Source organism: Pongo abelii, chromosome 12 (assembly GCF_028885655.2).
Source record: "Pongo abelii isolate AG06213 chromosome 12, NHGRI_mPonAbe1-v2.0_pri, whole genome shotgun sequence".
NCBI classification, from domain to species: domain Eukaryota; kingdom Metazoa; phylum Chordata; class Mammalia; order Primates; family Hominidae; genus Pongo; species Pongo abelii.
The window spans coordinates 86,986,790-87,011,530 of NC_071997.2; the positions used below are offsets into that span (position 1 = coordinate 86,986,790).

The 24,741-nt window shown below is 37.7% G+C and overlaps 1 protein-coding gene across 1 annotated transcript in view; it reads left to right on the forward strand.

Moving 5' to 3' along the window:
* SRBD1 (S1 RNA binding domain 1) overlaps positions 1-24,741 on the forward strand; it is a 231,114-nt gene that overhangs the window by 46,968 nt on the left and 159,405 nt on the right. The window contains 5 exon segments of the mRNA NM_001133776.1: positions 1,388-1,491; positions 10,375-10,482; positions 12,812-12,969; positions 16,493-16,583; positions 17,261-17,368. Coding sequence (NP_001127248.1) covers positions 1,388-1,491; positions 10,375-10,482; positions 12,812-12,969; positions 16,493-16,583; positions 17,261-17,368 — 569 coding nt within the window.

A 24,741-nucleotide genomic window follows, 5' to 3' on the forward strand; every position in this document is an offset into this window, starting at 1 on the left:
ATGTTAAATCAGCCGGGCATTCCTGAAATAGATTCTAGTTGATCTTGGTGTATAATCCTTCTTATGTACTTCTGGATGTGATTTGCTAGTACTTTATTGAGGATTTTTACATCTATATTCATAAGAGATATTGGTTTGTAGTTTTCTTGTGAAGTCTTGTCTGGTTTTTGTATCAGAGTAATACTGGCCCCATAGAAGTATTTGTGAAGTTTTTCCTTCTCTAATATCTTTTGGAAAGTTTTTGAAGAATGGATATTGATTCTTTTTAAAATGTTTGGTAGAATTCAATGGTGGTGCCATCTGGGCCTGGACATTTATTTGTGGGAAATTTTCACATTACTAATTCAGTGTCCATACTTTTTATAGGTCTGTTCAGATTTGCTGTTTCTTTTTGGTTTGTTTTTGGTAGTTTGTATCTTTTATGAATTTGTCCATTTTATCTTAGTTGTCTAATTTGTCATACAGTTGCTCATGGTATCTCTTATAATCTTTTTTATTTCTATAAGGTCCTTAGTAGTGGCCTCTCTTTTGTTCCCAATTTTGGTATTTGAGTGTTTCCTGTTGTTTTCCTTGATTAGTCTAGCGAAAGGTCTGTTAATTTTGTTGATATCTTCAAAGAACCAACTTACGGTTTTGTTGATATTTATTGCTTTTCTATTCTCTATTTTATTTTTACGCTATTATTTATTATTTTCTTCTGCTTGTTTTGGTTTTGTTTGTACTTTAAGGAGTGTTTTTAATGTGTTTTAAGACAGTCGTTCTTTTAATATTTTAATTAAGAGCATGGACAGATTGATCTGAGTTTAAATTCTTTTTTTGCTACTTGCTAGCTTTGTGATTTGGAACAAGTTAGTTTCAGAAAAATTATTATATAAAGTGAAGATAATACACACATTACTGGTGACTGTAAGGATTACTCGAGATAATATATTTAAGGTGCTTAGATAGGCTCTACAATTAGTAGTGCTCAATGGATGGTAACTACTAATTTGTAGCTACTAAATATTGCACCTAGGATTTTACATGTTTGTATTTCTCTTAACACCGGTTATCTTTTCAAATTATAAAAAATATACCCTTCCAACTCCAGATGATCAAAAATTTTCAATTAGTAGAATCTGAAATGAGATTTTTAGATCATCAAAGTCTCTTCTTGTAAATGTGATAGATAGGCTTTGTATCTGCATTTTATTTTCTAAGAGCATGTTAGGGTTTTCCTTATGTGGGGGGTATGTTACTTGAAAAAAGTGTAAGTAAATCATTATCTTAAAATGTATTCTTGGTAAATAAACGAGTAAAAAATTCATATAGCTGTCAGCTACATAGTTGCCTGATTTGTTTCATATATTTTGTGGATTATTAGTCTTTGCCTTATGTTTGCACTCAGATTCTGGCAATTAACCGTGGAGAAAATTTGAAGGTACTGACGGTTAAGGTCAATATTTCTGATGGAGTGAAGGATGAATTCTGTAGGTGGTGCATCCAAAACAGGTCTGTTTACAGATATTTACAGAATTTTCTTTCTTTCTTTTCTAAAATATGATACTGATATCTATATGTACTGACATGTAAAGATGTCTATTACGTGAACATTTTTAAAAAGCCAGTGACAGGCCGGGCGCGGTGGCTCACGCTTGTAATCCCAGCACTTTTGGAGGCTGAGGGGAGTGGATCACGAGGTCAGGAGTTCAATATCAGCCTGGCCAAGATGGTGAAACCCTGTCTCTACTAAAAATACAAAAACAAAAAACTAGCTGGGTGTGGTGGTGCACGCCTGTAATCCCAGCTACTTAGGAGGCTGAGGCAGAGAATTGCTTGAACCCAGGAGGCTGAGGTTGCAGTGAGCCGAGATCGCTCCACTGCACTCCAGCCTGGGTGACAGAGCAAGACTCCATCTCAAGAAAACAAACAAACAAACAAACAAAAAACCCACCAATGACAGACAAGGTATATAGTGTCCCTTTTGCATTAAAAAATAGTAATAAAATAAGTATGTGTGTCTGCATGTTTAAATAGAGAATATCCAGGAGGGTGTGTGAGGAATTTTTGATAGTGATTATCTCTGTGGAGAAGAACTTTTTTACTTCGTTACTTTTCTGTACTATTTGAAACTTTTGTAAGATTATCTTTTCCCTTGCAAAAATAAACTAACAAAAATATACTCTGTGTATCGTATCTGAAGTGTTTAGCTCTTTAAGGATGATGGAAACAAAAATTAACTTATTGGATATTACAATATAAATAAGCATTCTGTATGTGGGGATAAATGTTGCGTGTTAAGGATGATTGAAAGAAACATTAAATTTATTAGATATTTTAAGGAAATGTCTAAGCTTACGTAATTTTTTATTACCCATTTTATTTGTTAAGGGAGTCTTTTAAAATAGCAACATGTTTGTATAATACTTTTTACTTTTAGTTTTAATTTTTCAGAGTGTAATTGATCCTCACAAAAATCTATTTAGTTGGTAGAGCAGATTTTGTAGCCACCATTTAGCCAGTGAGAAAACTGATACAAAGAGGTAAGTAAAGTGGCTTCCTAGCAGCTAGGAGATGTAAATTTTGATAAAGTTCATCACCAGCTAGCTCTGTGTAACTTTAGGATAAAGAGATTGCTAGAAATGATACTTAAAAAGTTAGATGACTTGTTCTTTGAAAATAAGTATCGTGGATTTTGGAAATCAGTTATCTCATTCAACATAACTGTTTTGTTAATTCATTAAAAGCTATGAAGGATCAACTTGCTTAACAACCAAATACTACTAACTATGCAACCATTAAGTAAAACAACAGTCTAAATGTTAATCAGTAGGTAAATTGCTTAAGCCAATTATGTTATATCCATATGGTGGAATTCTGTGCAGCCGTTTTGAAAAAGTGGAAATAGAGCTGAAGTTGAAGTATGAACATGTCTTACTAAGTTAAAAAGACAATTTACAATTAGCATTTATTTATAGTATGATTTCACTAGTGGCAAATACATGTCTTTATATTACTGTATATATTTTTCTATATAGTTGTCTTTTCTTTTTTCTTTTTATTTTTCTTTTTTTGAGAGACAGGGTCTCACTCTGTTGCCTAGGCTGCAGCACACAGGTGCTATCATAGCTCACTACAGCCTCAGTCTCCCAGACTCCAGTGATTCTCCCACTTTAGTCTCCTGTGTAGCTGGGACCATAGGTGCGCACCACTGGCTAAACTTTTTTTTTTTTTAAGAGATGAGGTCTTGCCATGTTGCCCAGGCTGGTCTTGAACTCCTGGGCTCAAGCGGTCCTTCTATCTGAGCCTCCCAAAATGCTGGCGTGACAGGCATGACCCACCATGCCTGGCTAATTGTCATTTTTTATGAATGCTTATTTCCTTTATAAATAAGCAAATAAATTCCAATGAAAGGAAAGAGGAAATGTATGCCTAAAAGAAATGCTGGATTTAAAAAATTAGGAAATTAGATAATTTTAAGATATGACAAAACTCTAAGATAGTTTCATAGAGGAAACTCCTAAGAAGTAGATATATTTGAGTTTGAATTCCAGTTATATTACTTTCTACCTCTGTACCTATGGGCATGTTACTTAATTTCTTTCTCAGTTTTGTCTATCCTTAAAATGGTAATACTTTACTTGTAGATTTGAGAGAATTAAATGATAATCTACGTAACTGTGTAGCACAATGTCTGGTGAAGAACAGGCCTTTGATGGTATCTGTTATTACAAAGTAGTGGGATTACTGTGCTAATTCTTTTTAGAAATGTTTTAGTAAATCACAGTAAGTTGAAGACAATTTCTGGCTTATTTTTCTGTAAATATTCATAATACTCAGTATCAGAGTCAGTCCTCAATAGTTAAAGAAAAAATATGCTTTTAACCTATTTATTATCTTTAGACTAAATAAATGTCAAGGAATTTTTTTACAGTGATTTATTTTTCCATGGCTTATTTATATTTTATTTAGTTCTCCAATTGAAAAATTTCTAATATTATTTAGCCCACAATGTAACATGTTACATCATTATGGCATAGTAATATAATTTTCAATCAGGTTTGGAAGTTTTTCTTTTTCTTTTTTTTTTCTTTTTTGAGACAAGGTGTCACTCTGTCCCTCATGCTGGAGTGCAGTGGCATGATCTTGGCTCACTGCAGCCTCGACTTCCCAGTTTCAAGCTGTCTTCTCAACTGAGCCTCCTGAGTAGCTGGTACTACAGGTGCGCACCACCACACCCAGCTAAATTTTTCTTTTTTGTAGAGACAGGGGTTTTGCCGTATTTCCCAGGCTGGTCTCAAACTCCTGAGCTCAAGTGATCCACCAACTTCTGCCTCTCAGAGTACTGGGAGTACAGGCATGAGCCACCATGCCCGGCCTGAAACTTTTTCTTCATTTAGATAATTCCAAGAGCTGAAACACTTTTCTAGGACCTAAAGAATTATTCTCAAAAGAACTTTTTTTTTTTTCCTTTAAACACATGTGAATGACTAGAAATGCTTACTTGATGAATCTTCTTGTTCCTTTTTTTACTCTCTTCCCTATTTCTTCCACCCTCTTCTGTACATACTCATCCATTCAGGTTATGTGCTAGATTTTGGAGATTCACCTGTAAATTAGACAGATATACTTCTTGTCCATGATGACAATGTAGTTTAATGAGAACAACACTGAGAAAATCATTAAGAGTATGTTGAGATTATGAAGGAAAAGTGCAGTAAGAAGAAGAAGAAAAGTGCTTGTAATAGAGCCCTGAGTAGTGTGGACTTGACAGCCAGGTAGGTTGGAGAGATAGAAGGAGGAGAGAAGTGACATGGAATGAAGATTGAGATGTTGACACAGGTTAGATCATACATAGCTTTCAGGTATGCTAAAGATTTTTTTCTTTTAAGGATGGTGGGAAGCCAATAAAGATTTTAAATACAGGAATGTGATGATCAGATTGCATTTTACGATCACTCAGGCCACAGTGTAGATAATTATTTGGAAGGAATCAAGAGTAGATATGGGACAAGAGATTATGGTAGCTTAGACTAGGGTGGTAGCAATAGGGAATAAGTAGATAGATTTGGGCAATATTTAGGAGGTAGACAGGGGCAGGGCAAGGTATCTGATTAAATGGTGGGTGGATTGGTTAGGGACAGGTGAAGTGAAGCATAAAATTTGTGTGGCAGCTGGGCATGGTGGCTCACGCCTGTAATCCCAGCACTTTGGGAGACCGAGGTGAGAGGATCACCTGAGCTCAGGAGTTCAAGACTTCGAGACCAACCTGACCAACATGGTGTGAAACCCTGTCTCTACACAAAATACAAAAATTAACCAGGCATGGTGGTACATGCGTGTAACCCCAGCTATTTGGGAGGCTGAGGCAAGAGAATTGCTTGAACCAGGGAGGTGGAGGTTGCAGTGAACCGAGATTGCGCCATTGCACTCCAGCCTGGGCGACAAGAGTGAAACTCCATCTCAAAAAAAAAAAAAAAAAAAAAATTGTATGGCTTGAACAGTAAGGTAGATGATATAGTTACTATCACACTATAAATATATTAAGAACTATGTAATAGGGCAAATAATGATTTAAATGGCAATCTTGTCATTACATAAGTTAATTAGCATAACAAGGAAGAATTTAATGCTAATGTATTAGTATTAAAACTAATATTTAGGTCCAAATTCAGCAACTGAACAATTCCTCATTTGGAATTGTATGTTACTAGTACAAGATAAGTATGAAGAGGATTTCTAAGCTTTTTAGGTGCTGAAATACTTGCTGTGTTTGTGAGAACCTCAGTAATTTAAGTTCCTGCATTTGCTCTTTGAATAAAAACATATCTAAGGAAATTTTTTTTAAAAAGTTAAGAAAACTTCTTTTTAGAGACCTTATCTCACTATGTTGCTCAGGCTGGTCTCAAACTCCTGGGTTTAAGCAATCTGTCTGCCTCAGCCTTCAGATTAGCTGGGACTGCAGGCATGCACCACCACACCTGGCTTCAGAACTTGTCTTTTGAGTTTGCAGATTTTTGTCTTTGACTTGTTAAGTTAATTTTCATTCTCCCTAAAATTGTGCTGCTGTTTTTCATGTAGTAGATTTAAGGGAAACTGTCTCTCTTTTAAATGTGGAAAAAAGAAAGCCCAGTGGAGAGAGCCTGTCTCTATCTTACATATATGAAGTTGGGAGAGCATATTTCTTTGCCAAAGTGGAGAATATTTCTTTGGAGGAGTTTGTGGTCCCTCCCCTCAGTTTTGTGCTTCATTGTATGCAACATACATAGCGTGTGTTTTGCAATGTATATTTGGTTTAAGTGAGTCCTCCTTAGTTTTATTCAGATGTATTTAACTGTTGAATTAGAGGAAGAATCAAGTTTTGAGACGACTTCCTGTAGGGCAAACCCGTCATATTTTCTTTAAGTTTAAAGATTTAAGTAACAGGGTTGTGAATTTACTATACTATTTCAGGTCCCTTAGTATGCTAAGTTCCTTCAATAAATCCCAGGAAGCTGATGAAGAGCAGGAATTGTTTTGGTGTAAGGAGCAAAAAGGAGTTTCTATAATGTAGGAAATGAATATAGCTGTTCTCTTTCAGGGCTGGATCTGGTGGTCTAAAGTTCAACTGAATGGGTATAATTGAGGCATCCTCAAGTATTAAATAGACCCATAGCTCTCTGTTCCAGGAAGGGGAAGAGAGCAGTCCAAGCCAAGGGAGGATCTTGAGACTTGAAGAAGACTACTGGGGATTTGAGAGGGTATGGGTAGGTGATATTTAAGATTTCTAGCTTTTTCCTGCAAGCAGTGGCTTAAAGGGAATCACCTTAGGAGACAAATCAGATACATACATTAAAACAAAAAATCACTCCATTAGGGTCTTCCTACCTCTAAGGACTATCTGTCTAGCATATTGTTCTATGATTCAGGACTATGTTCTCTGTCCTACCTGGTCAAGTTCCATAGCTTTGTGTATAAGACCCTTTATGATCCAGCCACTGCCACATTTTCTACCTTCATCTTTCCTCCTGTTGATCTTGCCACTTTATTTCCTAGAGAAGCGCTAACCTTATAGTTACTTCAGTTTACCGTGCTTTTTCATGCCTCTGAGCTTTTACATATGCTATGATTTCTTCCCAGAATGCCCTTATTCTTTTGTCTTGCTTGGTAAACTACAATTCATTAAAAAAACCCATCTCAGATGTTTCTTTTGGGAAGTCTTTCTTGACATTGGATTCCCCAAATCAATAATAATAACAGCAGCAGCAGCAAAAACTTACATAGAATGTATCAGGCACCATTATAAGTCCCTTGCTTATGTTAACTCACAACAATTCAATGAAGTAGACTATTATTACTCCCATTTTACTGATGAAGAAATAGTAGCACAGATATACGTAAGTAAATCCACCATGAACGTAGAGCATGGCCAGACATGGTGGGTCACGCCTATAATGCCAGCACTTTGGGAGGCCAAAGCAGGTAGATCACTTGAGGTCAGCAGTTCGAGACTGGCCTGGACAAAATGGTGAAACCCTGTCTCTACTAAAAATACAAAAATTAGCTGTAGTCCCAGCTACTCGGGAGGCTGAGGCAGGAGAATGGCTTGAACCTGGGAGGTGGAGGTTGCAGTGAGCCAAGATGGTGCCTCTGCACTCCAGCCTGGGTGACAGAATGAGATGAGACTGTCTCAAAAAAAAAAAATAATAATAATAATAGAGCATAGGGCAGAACAGATCATACTTTTAACTAGTATATTATACTGCTGTTTGCTGTCACTTCTGCTTTTCAGCTCTTCATATCTTTAACATTTATTTCTATTTTTACATTTATTGTGCCATACATTTGTTTAGATATTTGTTGAAAAAAGGTGTGTTTGTTGAATTCATGCCTTTTTTCAATTGAGTACAGAAATGCTACTCCTCTGTATCCCTAATTCCTTCAGGCAAATGTTACAGTAGGGAGCAGCAGGGATTTAGGTGGAAGGAAGGATGTATATCCTGCCTAAAAGCACTTCCACTAAAATTTAAAAACTATATGACACTTTCTATGGAAGAGATTCAGTTAGTTGCTATTATGTAATCTTTGGAATAAAACGTTGTAAGTGCTTAAATGTTTGTTCAGTGAAATGTAGTTCATTTCCTAGCCTAAGATAAGTAAAGGGGATGAGAGTACCCTTACGGTAATATTAATTAATATTTTGTTAATGGTTTTCATTCAAGAGGGCAAGGGCAGAGATGCTGTAGATGGATGAAAACACAGAATGGATAGTATCATAGGACCAGCAGGTTTATATCCCCACTGTGCAGTAACAGACTAATACACCAAGACAGCAGGGTTTGTAGCAGAGAAAAGAGTTTAATGGGCCTGGCGAGGTAGCTCATGCCTGCAATCCCAGCACTTTGGGAGGCTGACATGGGCGGATCCCGAGGTCAGGAGATCGAGACCATCCTGGCTAATATGGTGAAACCCCATCTCTACTAAAAATACAACAACAAAAAATTAGCCAGGTATGGTGGCAGGCGCCTGTAGTCCCAGCTACTCAGGAGGCTGAGGCAGGAGAATGGCGTGAACCCGGGAGGTGGAGGTTGCAGTGAGCCGGGATCGCGCCACTGCACTCCAGCGTGGGCGACAGAGCAGGACTCCATCTCAAAAAAAAAAAAGGGTTTAATGATTGCAGGGCACTGAGTGAGGAGATGGGAGGAGGCCTTGAAATCCATTTCCCCAAAAAGTTCTGGGCTAGGGTTTTTTTTGTTTGTTTTGTTTTCGTTTTTAAGAAAGGGTCTCTTGCTTAGCTGTAGTGCAGTGATGCAGTCATGGCTTACTACAGCCTCAACCTCCTAGGCTCAAGCGATCCTCCTGCTTCAGCCTTCTAAGTAGCTGGGACTACAGACACACACCACCACATCCAGCTAAATTTTTATTTTTTGTAGAGCCAGGGTCTGGCTATGTTGCTCAGACTGGTCTTGAACTCCAAGTGATCCTCCCACTTTGGCCTCTGGAAGGCCATATTCTGGGATTACAGATGTGAGTTACTGTGCCCAGCCTGGGCTAGGATTTTTAAGGGGATCATGGAGGGAAAGGAGCTGGAAATTTGTGGTTGTTGATTGGTTGGGGTAAGGGGGATAAAATCATCAGGATATGGAAACTACTCTTTGGTGAGTCAGCTTCTTGGTCGGGGTTTTTCATACTAGCTGATGTCAGTAGTTTCGTTGGTACACAGGACCTGAAAGAGTATTCAAATGGAAAACTTAACATTTCATAATGTTCAGGTTGTTACCTATAGAGCAGTTAAGGGGAGCTATAATCCAGTAACAGGGTCTATGTGATTCTAGGACAGTAGGCACCAAATAACTATGAGGAAGCAGGTCAGAGAGTGAGCTGACCTCATGATTAATGCTGAATGTGCTGCCAGCTTGGTTTATTTTCATTTCTAGCCCTCCCTTCGTTCCTGATTAATTTTATAAGGTTTATAGGGACAGTTTCAGTGAGGCTACATTTGTCCTTTTAGCTTGTGCTTTTCTCTTCTATTCTTTCTCCAGTGTTCATTAACAATTGGTTCTGTGGCATTTATACTCCTCATTACATATGCAGATGCTGCCTGGTAGAGCATTGTGGCCTGAGCAATAGGGTAAGTTCTCAGAAATGGCAAGAGGCAAGGGTTGAAACAGAGTTTCTGCTTTGCTCAGTCTACTTTAACTCTCAGAAAGAGATAAAGAAAGGGGGAAAAAAAGGATACAGTGGCTGTCTTAACTTGGACTAACATAACAAAATACCACAGACTATGCGGCTTCAACAAGAGAAATTTATTTTCTCATAGTTCTGGAGGCTGAGAAGTCCAAGATCAAAATGCCAGCAGATTCATTTTCTGGGGAGGGCTGCCCTCCTGGCTTGTAGACAGCTGCATTCTTCCTGTGTCCTCACGTGGTTGAGAAAGAGAGAGAAAGAGCAAGCTCTCTGTTATCTCTTCTTATCAGGGCACTAATTCCATCATGAGAGCCCCACCCTTATGACTTCATCTAAACCTGATTATTCCCCAAAGGCCCCATCTTCAAGATATGGATTTGGGGAGGGACACAATTCAGTCTGTAGCAGTGGTGTAATAATATTTTGGTGACTTTCTTGTATCTTAAGATTTTGGCCATTATTAATAATGCTTTGGAGACCCTTTACTGAAGAGGAAATTTTTTCCTTGTTTTATATCTGACCATAGATAGTTACTAGGATTTTTAAAATAAAAACTCCAGATGTCATAGTAATAATTTTCAGATACCACAGCCTTTCCTCGTAGATTATGTTACTTTGACTTCAATAAAGGTTGTTCCCCCTTCTGTATTCCACCTCCCTTCTTTTTGGGAGCCTTTTTATGGCCTTATTTGTTGCATCAGTTTCAGTGTGGGCTTTTCTGTTTTGCAGGTGGAGACCACGTAGCTTTGCAAGGCCAGAATTAATGAAGATCTTACGTAATTCACTGAATGATTCCTTTAAACGCCTTATTTATCCTCTTCTCTGTAGAGAATTCAGGTATATATCTTGTCTTGTTTAATTTTGTGTACTGATTATTGTTATATGGTACTAATACCATTACAGTGTGTAGCAAATGTTTGTTGATTGATTAACCAATCGAAACAATTTAGTCAGCATCACAAAGTGTTAAAGTTAAGGCTTGATTTCAATCTGTAGATGCATTCACATGCATAGATCATAAAAATAGTTCTTAATTATGATATGTTTTTCAAATCTTGACCACTTAATGTGCACCCCTTGAAATCCTGCAATACTAGTCTTGCAGTTGGAGGCAGTTTTTAGAGGTAAGAGAGCCAAAGACAGCATAAGGAAATCAGTAGGGTACATGATGAATCAATTACTTTGTTTTTAACTCCAAATGGGAGTTACTTGGATGAAAAATTATCAGCAATGATAAATATTAGGAGATTATTAAAATGGCAATGTGAACGGACTAATGGACTAAGTAATATAGATGAAAACTGCAAAAGAGGTGAGGTGCAGAATTGTTTTCAGGACAGAAGATGGAAAGAAAAGAAATGTAGGGAGGCAAAACTCCTCTCTCTTGCTTCTCTGTAGCCCTTGTTTTTGCACCCAATCTTTAGAAACTAGACATTCCCTAATACATTCCTTCCAAAGTATTATAGATTATCTTCATTCTCATTTATTTGTAGGTTTCAGCAAGGGCTACTTGAAAACTGTAGTTTTGTAGCCATCTCTTCAACCTCTCTAGAATTTTTAGCAGCCTATGTAGGGCTTGTTTCTCTTTTGCTGGACTTGACCATTGAATTAAGATGGGTTCAGAGCAGGGAGTGAGCAGGTACTATTAAAAAAGACACATAGTCCTGTTGTCCAATTTCTTTTTACCAAAGTCATTTAATCTCTTGTTATATCCATTTTAGCCTAGATGTAGCCTAAAAATATTGTTCCTTTTAGAATTGTATTTCATTTCAAGCTGTCTAACATCGCTTGCTTTTGAGAGCTAGGGCATACACTTTAAAAATTAAGAATTTGGTTCTTCCTGAAGGAAAAAATTATGTTATTTAAAATTTCTATTTCTTTTTGTATGTTTTTCTTTTTATTGTTTTCTCATGTTGCTTATGTCTAGTGGCACTTTTGACATTTTTTGCATATATTTTTGATTTGAGTAGCTTCACTGCATGTGGAATAATTTCATTAAGGTTTAATGTAAACAGTTTGATGTGGGATCATTTAATGTATAAACCTTTTCTGAATTCCGTTAGCAGTAGATAAGCAAGAGTACTTTCTCTTTCTTTTTCTAAAATGCCCATGGTTAAAATAATATAACTTATTTCAGTTTATAAGGTAGTTTGCAGATATTATCTACAGATACGCCTCCTGATAGGAATACTTACCTGAATAGCAATTAAAGAGGAGGACACTCCCACTTGGTTTGTTTTTTAGACTATTTTATTTTGCAGTCACTTAATTTGGTTGACTGTATACTATGCATAGCCTACTTCTGCATATCTTATTCCCGTGACTGTCGTGATCATTCATCCATGTGTCATTTTTCACATCTATCTCTGTCATCAGTTCTACATTGTCAGTTACAAAGTGCTATCCATTTTGCCATCTTTTATTATAACTTGAATTTTTCCTCCCCTTTATCTCCGTGGTGACTGTCTTAATTCAGGACATCATCATTTTTTGTCTGGATTACTGAACTAGCGTCGTAGATGATCTTGGTCTTCTGTCTTGTCTTTTCCAGTGCATATTACAAATTGCCCTTTCAAAATTCTCATCTCACAATTTCATGCTTGTATACTTCTTTCAGCTGATCTTGTTTGTCTCCAGGATAGAATCCAAGCTCTTGAGAAGAACATGCGTGACCCTTTGTGATCTGTTTTTTTCTTGCCTCTACTTCTGTCTCGCTGTTTCTTTTTACTTTAGCATACGAAATTACTTGCTGTTTATAATGAGCCATGAGCCTTTACATATGCTGTTTCCATTGTCCGGGGTATTTTCTCCCTGCCCACTATGCCTACTTTTGTTTGCATCCCATGTGACATTCAAATGTTTGTACACTCTCTTTCTCACATATATACATATTTATAAATATGGGTTTTATATACAGTAGAGAGCAGATAGAGAGGTAATGTAGGTATGATAAACTTACAAGACTTGCTTCAGAATTGCTTGTGGTATCATATTACTGTGATTAGTGAAAATAGACTCAATATAATTTTTGTATATTTTTCTCTTAAGTTATATTGTTATAATAAATTATCCGTTGAGAAGTAATTGTACAAAATGAATTCTGCTCCTTTTCTGGAAAGAAAATTTGGGTGAATGAAAAACTTTTTCTTTTCTTCTATTTCTAAAGAGCCAAACTAACATCAGATGCAGAGAAGGAATCAGTAATGATGTTTGGACGGAACCTTCGTCAGCTCCTTTTAACAAGCCCTGTTCCAGGGCGCACCTTAATGGGAGTGGATCCTGGTTATAAACATGGTTGCAAATTAGCTATAATTTCTCCTACTAGTAAGTTGTCTTGCAATTTTCCATGTAAAAGTTGTTTGGTTGGTTATAAGTTTCACTTCATACATTTCATGAGGATTTGGAAATAATGTTAATTTTTAAGGCTTAAAAAGTGGTTTTCTCACATACGGGGTGTTGGGAACTAGATAATCAAACTTCATTCTTCTCTCATTTGTTATCAAACTCCTCAATATACAACTATCATTTATATGCTTCCTGTGTCTCAGTAGAGATATTGAGGATTAATTAGGCTCAGACTTGAACTCTATTAATTCCCTATCAGATTGTATTATTGTGATGCATTTATATATGATGCACTTTAATTCTGCTTATATTTTAAATACCAAAAGACATTTTTATTGTTTTGCTCAGCCAATATTTTTTTCCTATTTACTTACATTTACACTGATATTCTTCATTTCTTTTGCATTTCCATGCTTCCATTTGAGATCATTTTCTTTCTGCCTGAAGAATTCTATGCTGTTACTTTTAATGAGACACATTGTCTTAGTTTTAGTTTGTCTGAAAACATCTCTGTTTTGCCTTCATTTTTGAAGAATATTTTTTGTTTGGTGTAGAATTCAAGATTGGCAGTTACTTTCAGTACTTTAAAGATGTCATTCTTTTTTTTTTTTTTTGGCTACTACAATTTTTGTTGAGAAGTCAGCCAAACTGTTGTTATTTGTTACTGTTCCTTTGAAGGTAATATGTCCTTTTCCTCTGGCTGCTAAGATTTTCTCTTTGTGTTTTTCAGTTTTCTTATGATGTGCTTCAGTGGGTGTGTATGTGTGGGTTTTCTTGTCTTTTCTTTTTTGCATGAATTCCACTTAGGGTTTGTGGAGCTTCTAGCATCTCTTTCTGGAACTCCAATTACATACATATTATACCTTTCAGTTTCTTCTCTCCTTTTTGCTTATTTTCTGTTGATCATCTAAGTTAATTAATCCTCTATCCTGCTATGTGTCTAATTTGTTACTAAAACCATCTACGGAGTTCAAGTGATTGGTTTTTCAGTTTTAGAATTTCTATTTGATACTTTGAAAAATAGGGTTACAGCTCCCTATGAACTTTATTTCTAATGTTTTTGATCTTTTAACTTCTTGTTTTATTTTCTATTAGCATTTACTATTTTTATTTTTTTAGTTTAGATTTTCATTTCTGAAATAATTTTTTCTTTCATCTCTAATTCATTCCCAGTTTATCTCATCTAATTCCTGAGATTTTCTAATTTTGACTTATGTTATTCTTTTATTTATTTAATTTTTACTGAGTCAGGGTCTTGCTCTGTTACCCAGGCTGGAGCACAGTGGTGCGATCTCAGCTCACTGCAACCTCTGCTTCCTGTGCTCAAGCTATCCTCCCACCTCAGCCTCCCGAGTAGCTGGGACCATAGGCACGCACCACCATGCCTGGCTTTTTTTTTTTTTTTTTTTTTTTTGTATTTTTAGTAGAGACAGAGTTTCGTCATGTTGCCCAGGCTGGTCTTGAAATCCTGAGCTCAAGCTGTGTGCCTGACTTGGCCTTCCAAAGTGCTGGGATTACCGGCATGAGCCAGACTTAACATTACTCTTATTTTCTGTAATGTTTCTTTTTAAGAAGCTTGTTCTCATACATTAGGCACATCTTTCTGTAAGGACATTATATTAGTCTTTAAAAAATTTTTTTGTTTAAAAAAAAATCATTCTATATAGAATTTGACTATCATGCATTTCTTTTGTTTAGTTTAATTTGACTGAACTTTTAGTAGAAGCTGGGTCAGGCAAGTTGTTCTCACTGTATATCTCTAGAACTTTCTCTTCTGTTTTTTCCAAATCATTAAAAAAAAAAACTGTGTGGATTGAGAGATAGTTTATAGTTTCTGGAATCTGCTTCTCTGTTGCTTTCCTTTATTTTATCTGGGCTTTCTTTTTCCTTTGCTCTTACTATCTTTACTTTGCTCAGTTTGGATGTGATTACCAATTGTTTCTCCTCAGTGTGGAATTTTTGTCTTTAAAGGTATCTTCTACTAGTTAGTTTCAAGAGTTCATAGGGATCAGTGTTTTCCAATCCTTTCAGAAGTACTGGGCCCCCTTTGTGCTGAATCTCTCTCAGTTTCAGCTCCTGTTCTCAAACTGCCTGTTGTGATTTCCAGGGAAGTAGCCTTTGACATTTTTGGGATTCTCCTGTTCTCAGTTCCATCATATATTCCATTGTTTCTTTCTGCTTCCTTCCATGCAGATGCTGATGCATAGCTGTCTTGTCAGTACATTGTTCCCACCTGCTTTTTGCGGCGGGAGAGGGGGGAGGGTTTGTGGGGATATTTTATCTGTGTTCTAGATATAGTCATGACTTTTTGTTTTTGTTATCCTAGTTGTCTTTTTATGCTGTTCATTTTACAGCCAGTGGGAAATATATTTTATCAGTGTTTTTTTTTTTTTTTGCATCTGTTAAAATATCATATGGCTTTTGTCCTTTACTATGTTGCTGTGATGAATTATATTACTAGATTTTTTAAAAATGTCAAGTCACACTTTCCTTAGATTAATGGAACTTGGTTATGATACTTTCTTTTGGGTATGTTGTTAGATCAGTTTTCAGTTATTGTATTGCTTATAGGATAATTGTTTTAAAAATGTCACAAACACATCTATATTCTTAAGCTGTTTTGGTAAGATATTTCTAATTATCTGTTTTCATAATTTAATATAAAGTTGTTTATAATGGTAGATATCTTAAACCTGTGCTCAATCTCTAGTTATATCTTCTTTTTATTCCTAATATAATTACTGTATTTGTATCTTCTGTCCCTTCTTTTACTTGATTGGTATTGCTAAAAGTATGTTTTTCTCTTAAGTGATTTGTAACTAAACTTTGTTGATCTTTTCTGTTGTATTTTTTTCTGTTAATTTTTGCTTTTAACTTCAACATTTTCTACCTTCTGATTTCTTTGGGTTATTTTGCTGTTCTTTTCCTAACTTCTAAGTTAGTCTCTTAGCTCAGTTTTATTCTTTAGATAGTTATCTTCAAATTTTAAAAAATACTTTCAATCAAAATAATTTTAATTATTTTAAATTTAATTGTTAAAAAAAATTTTCAATAAAAAATAAAATATTTTTCTGTATAATGCAATATAGAAAAGCTCATGTGTTAAATATACACAAGGTAAATAAAGTCATGTATCTACAACCAGAAAAAAAGAAATAGGTTAGTCTCACAACAGTGTCTGACATATACTAACAGTTCAGTTAATGTTTGCTTTTACTACTATTAATGTTAGATGTTAGTGAAAACCATTTTTCTTTTAGATATCCTAGCATATTCTCCAATTAATAGTAGTTTTGTGTAGGAAACAGAATCCTGTGAAATTGAAAGGAGCAATACTTCAGAGAGTTTAGGAAGAATCTGATTTAGTGAATATGGATAGTTCAGACTTCATTTTAAAAAACAAGCCAGTCTCCTTTTCTGTTACAACTTGCTTAATAAAATCATTCATGTATTTCACTTTGTAATTTCTTGCAAAATGGCTTATTCTTTTCATTTTTTAAAGGTCAGATACTTCATACTGATGTGGTTTACTTGCATTGTGGACAAGGCTTCCGAGAGGCGGAGAAAATAAAGATGCTTTTGCTGAATTTCAAGTATGAAAATAAGTAATCTTTTGAATATTTCAGTGGCTCAACCAACCAGAGATACCTTTGAAGCCCTTAATTTGGAGGGAGGGATTAAGGGAGGTGCCTTTGTAGGAGAGAAGAAACCATATGAAACAGTTCTGGGGCAAATTGCTGGAGAACTCTGCATGTGGAGACTTGAGAAATGCTGCTGCCTTCCTTTGCCACCTTCACAAATAAAGGAGATAATATGGGCAGATGTGAGCAGTTCATTCTTCTGTTCCAATTTTCTCCCTCTCTCCCTCCCTTCTTTCCATCTGAGGAATAGATGTGGTTATAGTTAGAAGTTTCAGAAATTGACAATATGTGATATAATGTAATCATAATATCTTTATTGTGGCTTAGAATGCTCCAGAGCTGACTTACTCATGTCTGATTTTGGTTCCTTCTCGATGGGAAGAAAGCTGACTTTTTTGAGAGAGTGTGACAGTAAAATACTTCTCTGCTGCCTCCTATACCAAATGCAGGGCAGTGTCTTTTATTCTATATAAGTCTGTGTTTTCCTTATGCAACAGTGGACAGGTTGCTTGTATATATGAGAGAATAAGAGAATCATATAATAGTATTTGTGCATTCTGTACATTTTCTCCAGTTGATTTAAAAGCATACCTTGAAATTCAGTTTGTCATTCTGTTTCTGCCTTGAAGCTGCAGCACAGTAGTGATTGGAAATGGAACTGCCTGCCGGGAAACAGAAGCTTACTTTGCTGACCTGATAATGAAGAATTATTTTGCACCACTGGATGTTGTTTACTGGTAAGGCTGTTACTTATGTCTCTTTTCTTGGAGAAGCATGGGAACTTTAAAGTTCCTTTTGTGATGAATCCTCCCTTCTCTTTTTAAGACGTACATCTTCTTTGCCCTCCAGACCACCTCTTGGTGTTCATGAGAACTTTGCAGGATAATGTAAAGTGTCTGACTCTTGGAGAAATTTGAGACAGGAGTGATTAGAGCAGGACAGAGTCCAGAAACCTCTTACAGAAGCAGCACGTTAGGGCTCAGTTTCATCGGATTTTCTAGGCTATACATTGTGTGAGGGTTCTAGTTAACTATTGAATAAGTAGAATGATGTACCAGGCTAGCAGCTAGTAGACTGTGAATAACTTAGCCTTCTTCTCCCAAAGCTTTGAAGCCTATGAATCATTACCCTTCAGAACTGAGAGCCAAGGTAAGTATTATGAATTTAAACGTATTTCCAGTATTCTTTCCTCATTTATCCCTTGGTCACAAACTTTTATTTCATATAGGCATACAGATAACTTGTGAATAGCTTTGGATTAGAAAGACCCAATTTCTCTAGTCTTGCCCGTGCATCTGTAGTAGTTCTGCTTTCTTTCACCATTGTTTCCCTACTTCCTCTTTGGATCTCAATAGTCATGTCTACCTTTTCCAAACTATAGTAGAATATTAAGTCCTAAAGGATTTAATTCTAGGAGAGAGGGTAGTTATAATGGCTGATATTTAACAGAAAGTGATCAAGAGCTGTCTCCCACTGCTAGTGAGAAAACTAATAACTAAAAGAATAGTCGACTGATGAGTAGGTGACTGACAGGATCAACAAAGTAACAGAAAGTAAAACCTAACACAGGAAGAATTCTAGGATTTGTGTAGGTAGGCCAAAAGGTAAGGGCCAGGCAGTTAGTATAGTCAAGAGTGCGAAGAGTGTAGTCAGAGTCAGTCAGAAAAACAAACTCAGGGTAATAAGGGGAGTAAGAGACGGTGGGGAACAAACTGATAGGTGCCATGGGATCATGATTCAAGAAGGAAACAGATTGAAACATCCACTGCAGAATTTTTCCCTCTTTCTGTTGTTGTAATTTAAGTTGGTCTGGGAAATACTATGGATCTTCCCTATTCTGAGAACTGCAAATGTGCACCCAGTCCTTTTGAGAAACTAATACAAGCGCTGATGTAGCTGGTTCAGTTTATTTCAGGTACCTTCTCTGATTTTTTTTTTAACTTGTTCACATTAATTTCATGTAAATATCTTGCACACATTTGTAGTGGTTACAAGTACAACTTTAAAATCATAAAAAATATTAAGTAGTGAAGATGTCTTCAGTTTTTTCTGCATTTGCTTATAGAATATCCCTTTATTGAACTTCAGGCAGTATGTACTATTAGAAAGGAAAGTATGAACTGTGGGGTCTGACAAATCTGGGTTCATCTTTTTTTTTTTTTTTTTTTTTTATTGAGACAGAGTCTCACTCTGTCACCCAGGCTGGAGTGCAGTGGCACAATTTCGGCTCACTGCAAGCTCTGCGTCCCGGGTTCATGCCACTCTCCTGCCTCAGCCTCCCGAGTAGCTGGGACTGCAGGCACCCGCCACCGTGCCCGGCTAATTTTTTGTATTTTTAGTAGAGATGGAGTTTCACTGTGTTAGCCGGGATGATCTTGATCTCCTAACCTCGTGATCCGCCTGCCTCAGCCTCCCAAAGTGCTGGGATTACAGGCGTGAGCCACCGTGCCCAGCCTCATCTTTTGTTTTAATCATTTACTAGTTATGTAGGTTTTGAAGAGTTACTTAGCCTTTCTTAGCTTCACTTTCATTTTTAAAATGGGGAAAAGAATACCTACCTTACAGATTTTTTAACAGTATTAAAAGTGAGATAACATAAATTACAACAAAACGGTAAGGCTTTAATAAACTGTGTTTTTTATGAGTGTGTTTGTATTTGTTTATATACGTACTTTTATTATAAATATAAATTATATGTCTTTAAAGGTGCAGAGACAGTATTTTCTTATGCGAATTAATAAACCTACATGAAGTTCATTTTCACCTTGATGCAATAGGGATGATAGTAAAATCTATCACTTTGGATAGTAATAATGTCTATTGTACTTGTGTAAATAATAAATCTGTGTGTCATGGTATCATGAGATGTTCAGTCTTATTAATGGATATGAATTAGATGCCATTTTAGTTGAGCCTCACCATAGGTGCTGTGGTATGAAGTGAAGTATGTGGGCTATAGAGATGACCTAGGTTCAGGCCTGCCACCTACTGCCTCTGATTAGCCATCTATTTTTAATCCTCTTTTAGCTTTAGCATCTTCATCTGTGGAAATGTTACTTACCTGTTAGCACCATTGACCACTGTGAAGATTTAAAATGGAATGTGTTATGTATCTCCTATTTTTAAGGCTATTTGTAGTAAATATGTTACGTGTGGGCTAATCTTTGAGTTTAGGGAGACCCCATTAATATAAAAAAAATATTTTTTTTTTTTTTTTTTGAGACGGAGTCTCGCTTTGTCACCCAGGCGGGAGTGCAGTGGCGCGATCTCAGCTTGCTGCAAGCTCCACCTCCTGGGTTCACGCCATTCTCCTGCCTCAACCTCCCTAGTAGCTGGGACTACAGGTGCCCGCCACCACACCTGGCTAATTTTTTAGTAGAGACGGGTTTTCACTGTGTTAGCCAGGATCTTCGGTGCCTTCTTTGTACTTTTATGAATATAGTCTCTATTAGGCATTTTCTTTCAGAAGAGCCCCATTTTGTTGCAATTTAAGACTTGCTTTGGATGGTAGTCTTTCTCCTATAGTCTATTTTCTCCTTTCTGCTATAATTATGTGCGGTTTCAAAATCTACCCGTGTGGTTAATTATAGTAGCTATTTTCTACAGTTGAACCATTTTTGCAGTTCTGATTTAACTCTACTTACAGTGTATTAGTCTTTTAATGTACTTTTTGCATTTGTTTGCTAATATTATGTGCTTTTGAAGTTTTTAAATGATGCAAATATCTAATTGGAATTTATAGCAAGTGCTTTAGAAAAATCAGCTGTTTAATTTCATTTTATTATCATTTTGCCAATTCAAAGTGCCTATTTGAGAAAACCATGTTTTCTCATCTTACACTGTGAAGTTACATTGAAATTGAAATCTCCAGGGTTTCTCTGGCAGCCATTTTTAATACCTTCCAAACAGATAATCTGATAGGTATTTCTATAATCTTGTCAGCCACTCATCCTGAAAAACCTTTTCCAGCCATGTCTACCAGCACATTTCCTCTTATCTGTTCCTTCCAACACTCTTTGCCTTGACATGCTGCCATAGGTTAACCAACGCCATCCTAATTCATAAACCCCATGAAACCTGACCCATTCATCTATCTTTTCTCTCATTCATTTCTCTCCCTACCCTTAAAATACCTTACAAATCATGATACTTACACATATTATGGGGCAAGTCATCCAAAGCTGCAAATTCTAATTACCAAAGGAGCAAAAAGTTAAACTGGAGTTAAGTTGCAGAATGTAACTATGCTAAGTCTCAGTTATCACATACTGAGTTGTGATAGTTGAAGTTGAAATGTTCATGAAAAAATGAAAGTTGAAAATGTTCATGAAAAATTCTACAGTTTTATAGGTCATTTGTTTAAAGTATATGCTAGAATGGTTTGCAATTTTCAATCTTTTGACATATGATAGGCACTCATTTTGCTTTTGTAGTTGTACATTAGTTTGTGTTTTTTAGATTTATACATAATGAAATCATACAGTGTATAATCTTTTATTGGCTTCTTTCATGGAGCATGATTATTTTGAGATTTCATCCTTGTTGCAGAAACCAGTGGTTCTTTTTGTTACTGAACAGTATTCATTGTTTGGCTGTATCACGATTAGTTTATTCAATCACCTGTTTGATGGATATTCGAGTTGTTGCTAGTTTTTTGCTACTACCAATAAAGCAGCATGAGCATTTGTTTACAAGTCTGTATGGATATATGCTGTCATTTCTCTTAGGTAAATAACTAGGTGTGGAAAGTCTGTGTTGCGTGGTATATGGTATATGGTATATGTTTAACTTAAGAAACTGTCGAGCTTTTTCCCAAGATGGTTGTACCATCTTACTTTCCCACCAGCAATGTATCAGAATTCTAGTGGTGGCAGTGGCAGCCCATCTGGAGCAGCTGCTGGGAAGACACTGGCTGCAGAAGGGGAGTTGTGGCTGGGGTTGCATGCTCCACAGGTGACAGGAGCCCCACCTCCTACCAGGTTAGTGGGGCAGGAGCCCCATGCTCCTGGGCACAGTTGCAGCTGCCCAGCTGCAGCTCTGGACCTGGGCATCCCTGCGCTCTCAGGGGCCTGTGATGCCCCTTCCCCTGCAGGCTCGTTAGTGCCTGCTCCAGCTCCCTGTCCTCTTCCTGCTCCCAGCACCCGCTCCAGAACAGAGCAAAGTTGTGGCCGAGCCTAGGCACTGTTGTGACCTGGACAGGTGTGCATGCACTCGGGGCAGTGCTGACACCAGCCCCTGCTGCCTCAGCCTGTTCAGGATTTTGGGCACCAACAAACACAGGACTGAGGCTGGGGTGGGGTGATGGCTAAGGGCAGCTTGGCACAGGCCTACAGGTGTCCCCTGGCACAAACAGCCCGCGCACCATGGATGCATGTTGATGGTGGGAGGCAGACATTCCTGGGCAGCAAGGGGCAGGTCTCAGTGAAACCCCCACCTCCAAGCCAGGGCCTACGTGAAGTCTGGAGGCCAGGTTGCCAGTTCTGGGTGGAGTCTGTGGCCGGGAGTGAGAACTTATGGTACTTTTTCCAGACCTGCCCATGGCCGCCCATGGACCAATCAGCATGCATTTCCTCCCTTCTGAGCCCATAAAAACCCTGGACTCAGCCAGACTGACACAGATGTTGGGACTACCAGCTATGGGAAGGAGCTACCCACTTTGGGTCTGCTTTCTGCTGAGAGCTGGACACTTGTCAGGAGACCTGTCTGCAGAATGGGGCTACCCACTGCCCGTCTCCTCTCCACTGAGAGCTGGACACTCATTGGGATAACCTGCCTGCAGAAAGGGGCTACCCATTGTGGGTCTCCTCTCTGCTGAGAGCAAGACACTCATTGGGACAACCTGCCTGCGAAAAGGAGCTGCCCACTTCGGGTCTTCTGAGAGCTGTTCTGTCACTCAATGAAGTTCCTCTCTGCCTTGCTTACCCTCCAGTTGTCCACATACCTTATTCTTCTTGGACGTGGGACAAGAACTCTGGTTCCACGAAATGGTGGATCTGAATGAGCTGTAACACAAACAGGGCTGAAACATGCCCTCCTGCCTGCCATGCTGCAGACCTTGAGAAGCAGAAAAGAGCTGCAGCCCTTTGGGGATCCCAGACCTAGGTGCTCCCTAAGCCAGGGCTATGACACCCTCTTTGGGACTCTGTGGTTCCTGGCATCTCCCACCTTCCAGGCACCACTGCGTTCCCCTCGTCCAGATGTGGGTGTCTGCAGTGGTAGTTGCATGTGATATATCTGGTCCAGCCACAGCCTTGCATGGCACCACCTGCCCTGCCACAGCTGGCACGCCTAGCTGTGCACAGTGGGCGGACCCTGTGCTCACTCACACACCGCTCACCGCACTACACCTGGCTCACCCTTGACAGGGTGAGATCTGGGCCAGTATAGCACCAGCCAAGCACAGTCTGCCAGCTTGAGTGAGTGGAACAAGCCCAGGGGGCCTGAGCAAAACTCGAACAAAGGCACCACTGGCCACAGAGGTGTCTGGCTGGAAAAGTGACACCCTAAGGATTCCATAACACTAGTTTCTCCATATCCTCAATGGAATTATGAAGTTATGGTCAGTGCTTGGTATGGTCAGCCTTTTAAATTTAGCTGCCCTAGTGGATATGTAGTGATATCTCATTGTGGTTTTAATCTGCATTTTCCTGGTGATTAATGATCATGAGCATCTTCATTTGCTTATTTGCCATCCATGTATCTTCTTTGGTGAGGTATCTGTTCAAATCTTTGCATTTAAAAAACTGGGTTGTTTTCCTTGTGATTATTGAATAAGAGTATTTTCATTTATTCTGAATTAAGCCCTTTGTCAGGTATATGTTTCGTAAACATTTTTTCCCAGTCTGTGGCTTTTCACTTTTTTTTAAACAGGATCTTTTGAATAGCAAAAATTTTAGTTTTGAGAAAGTCCAATTTATCAATTTTTTGGTATAGTTTTTGCTTTTTGTTTTCTATTTAAGAAATTTTGGCAAAATCAAGGTTACTGTGATTTTCTTCTGTTTTGTACTAGAAGTTTTATAGTTTTAACTCATTAAGTCTGTAATTTAATTTTTGGAGAATTGACATCTATTCATTTATTTTTATTTATTTATTTTTTTTAAGACAGACTCTCTCTCTGTTGCCCAGGCTGGAGTGCAGCAGCACAATCTCAGCTCACTGCAGCCTCTACCTCCTGGGTTCAAGTGATTCTCCTGTCTCAGCCTTCTGAGTAGCTGGGATTACAGGCACCTGCCACCATGCCCAGTTAATTTTTGTATTTTTAGTAGAGACAGGGTTTCCACTATGTTGGTCGGGCTGGTCTTGAACTCCTGACCTCATGATCCGCCTGCCATGGCCTCCCAAAGTGCTGGGATTACAGGCGTGAGCCACCACGCCTGGCCCATTCAATTTTTAATTTCAGTTTTATTTTTCATCTAGAAGTTCTGTGTTTTTCAAATCTGCTTGATGATTCTAACACTTTTTTCCTGGCTATATTTTCAAGCCTGTCTTTTTTAAAACCATGTTAAATCTTGCATTTTACAATCTGTGTGATAATTCTAGAATCCTTGCAAGTTTATTTCTGCTATATGCTGTAATTGCTGGTTCTGCTTTGTGATGCTTTCTTTCCTTTTTTGTTCAGTTTTTATGGTAAGCTTTTTATTTTGGTGGAACTTTGTGGGAATTCATTTAGGCCTGGACTGATGGTAAGTTGCTTCAAAGAGGATTTGCATTTGCTTCTGCTGCACTCCATTAGATACTACCAGTTTGGGATCACTTAAATTAAATTCTCAGCCTGAGTTTTTTTCTGACCACCCAGGTAGTGTGAATTTAGGCTGCAGACCAGACAGATGGCTTATGGTTCCGTATTCTCATCAGTAGTTCCCCCCTACATCAGCCTGTGACTGAGTTTGAGATAGTCCATTTTCATTGTGATCTCCTGGGGGTAGAGTATAGTGAGTTGTATTTCTGTTTTATTCTTATACTGAGGGTTTAACCTAACTCTGGAGTCCTAGCTTTACATATGTGAGAGTAGCTGGGGGATCTTTTGTTAACATCTATATCTTAGGTGGATCCTGGGTTTTGTATTTTATTCTTCTGGTTCTGTGAAGCTCTGTAAGGCCATGAAACTTGA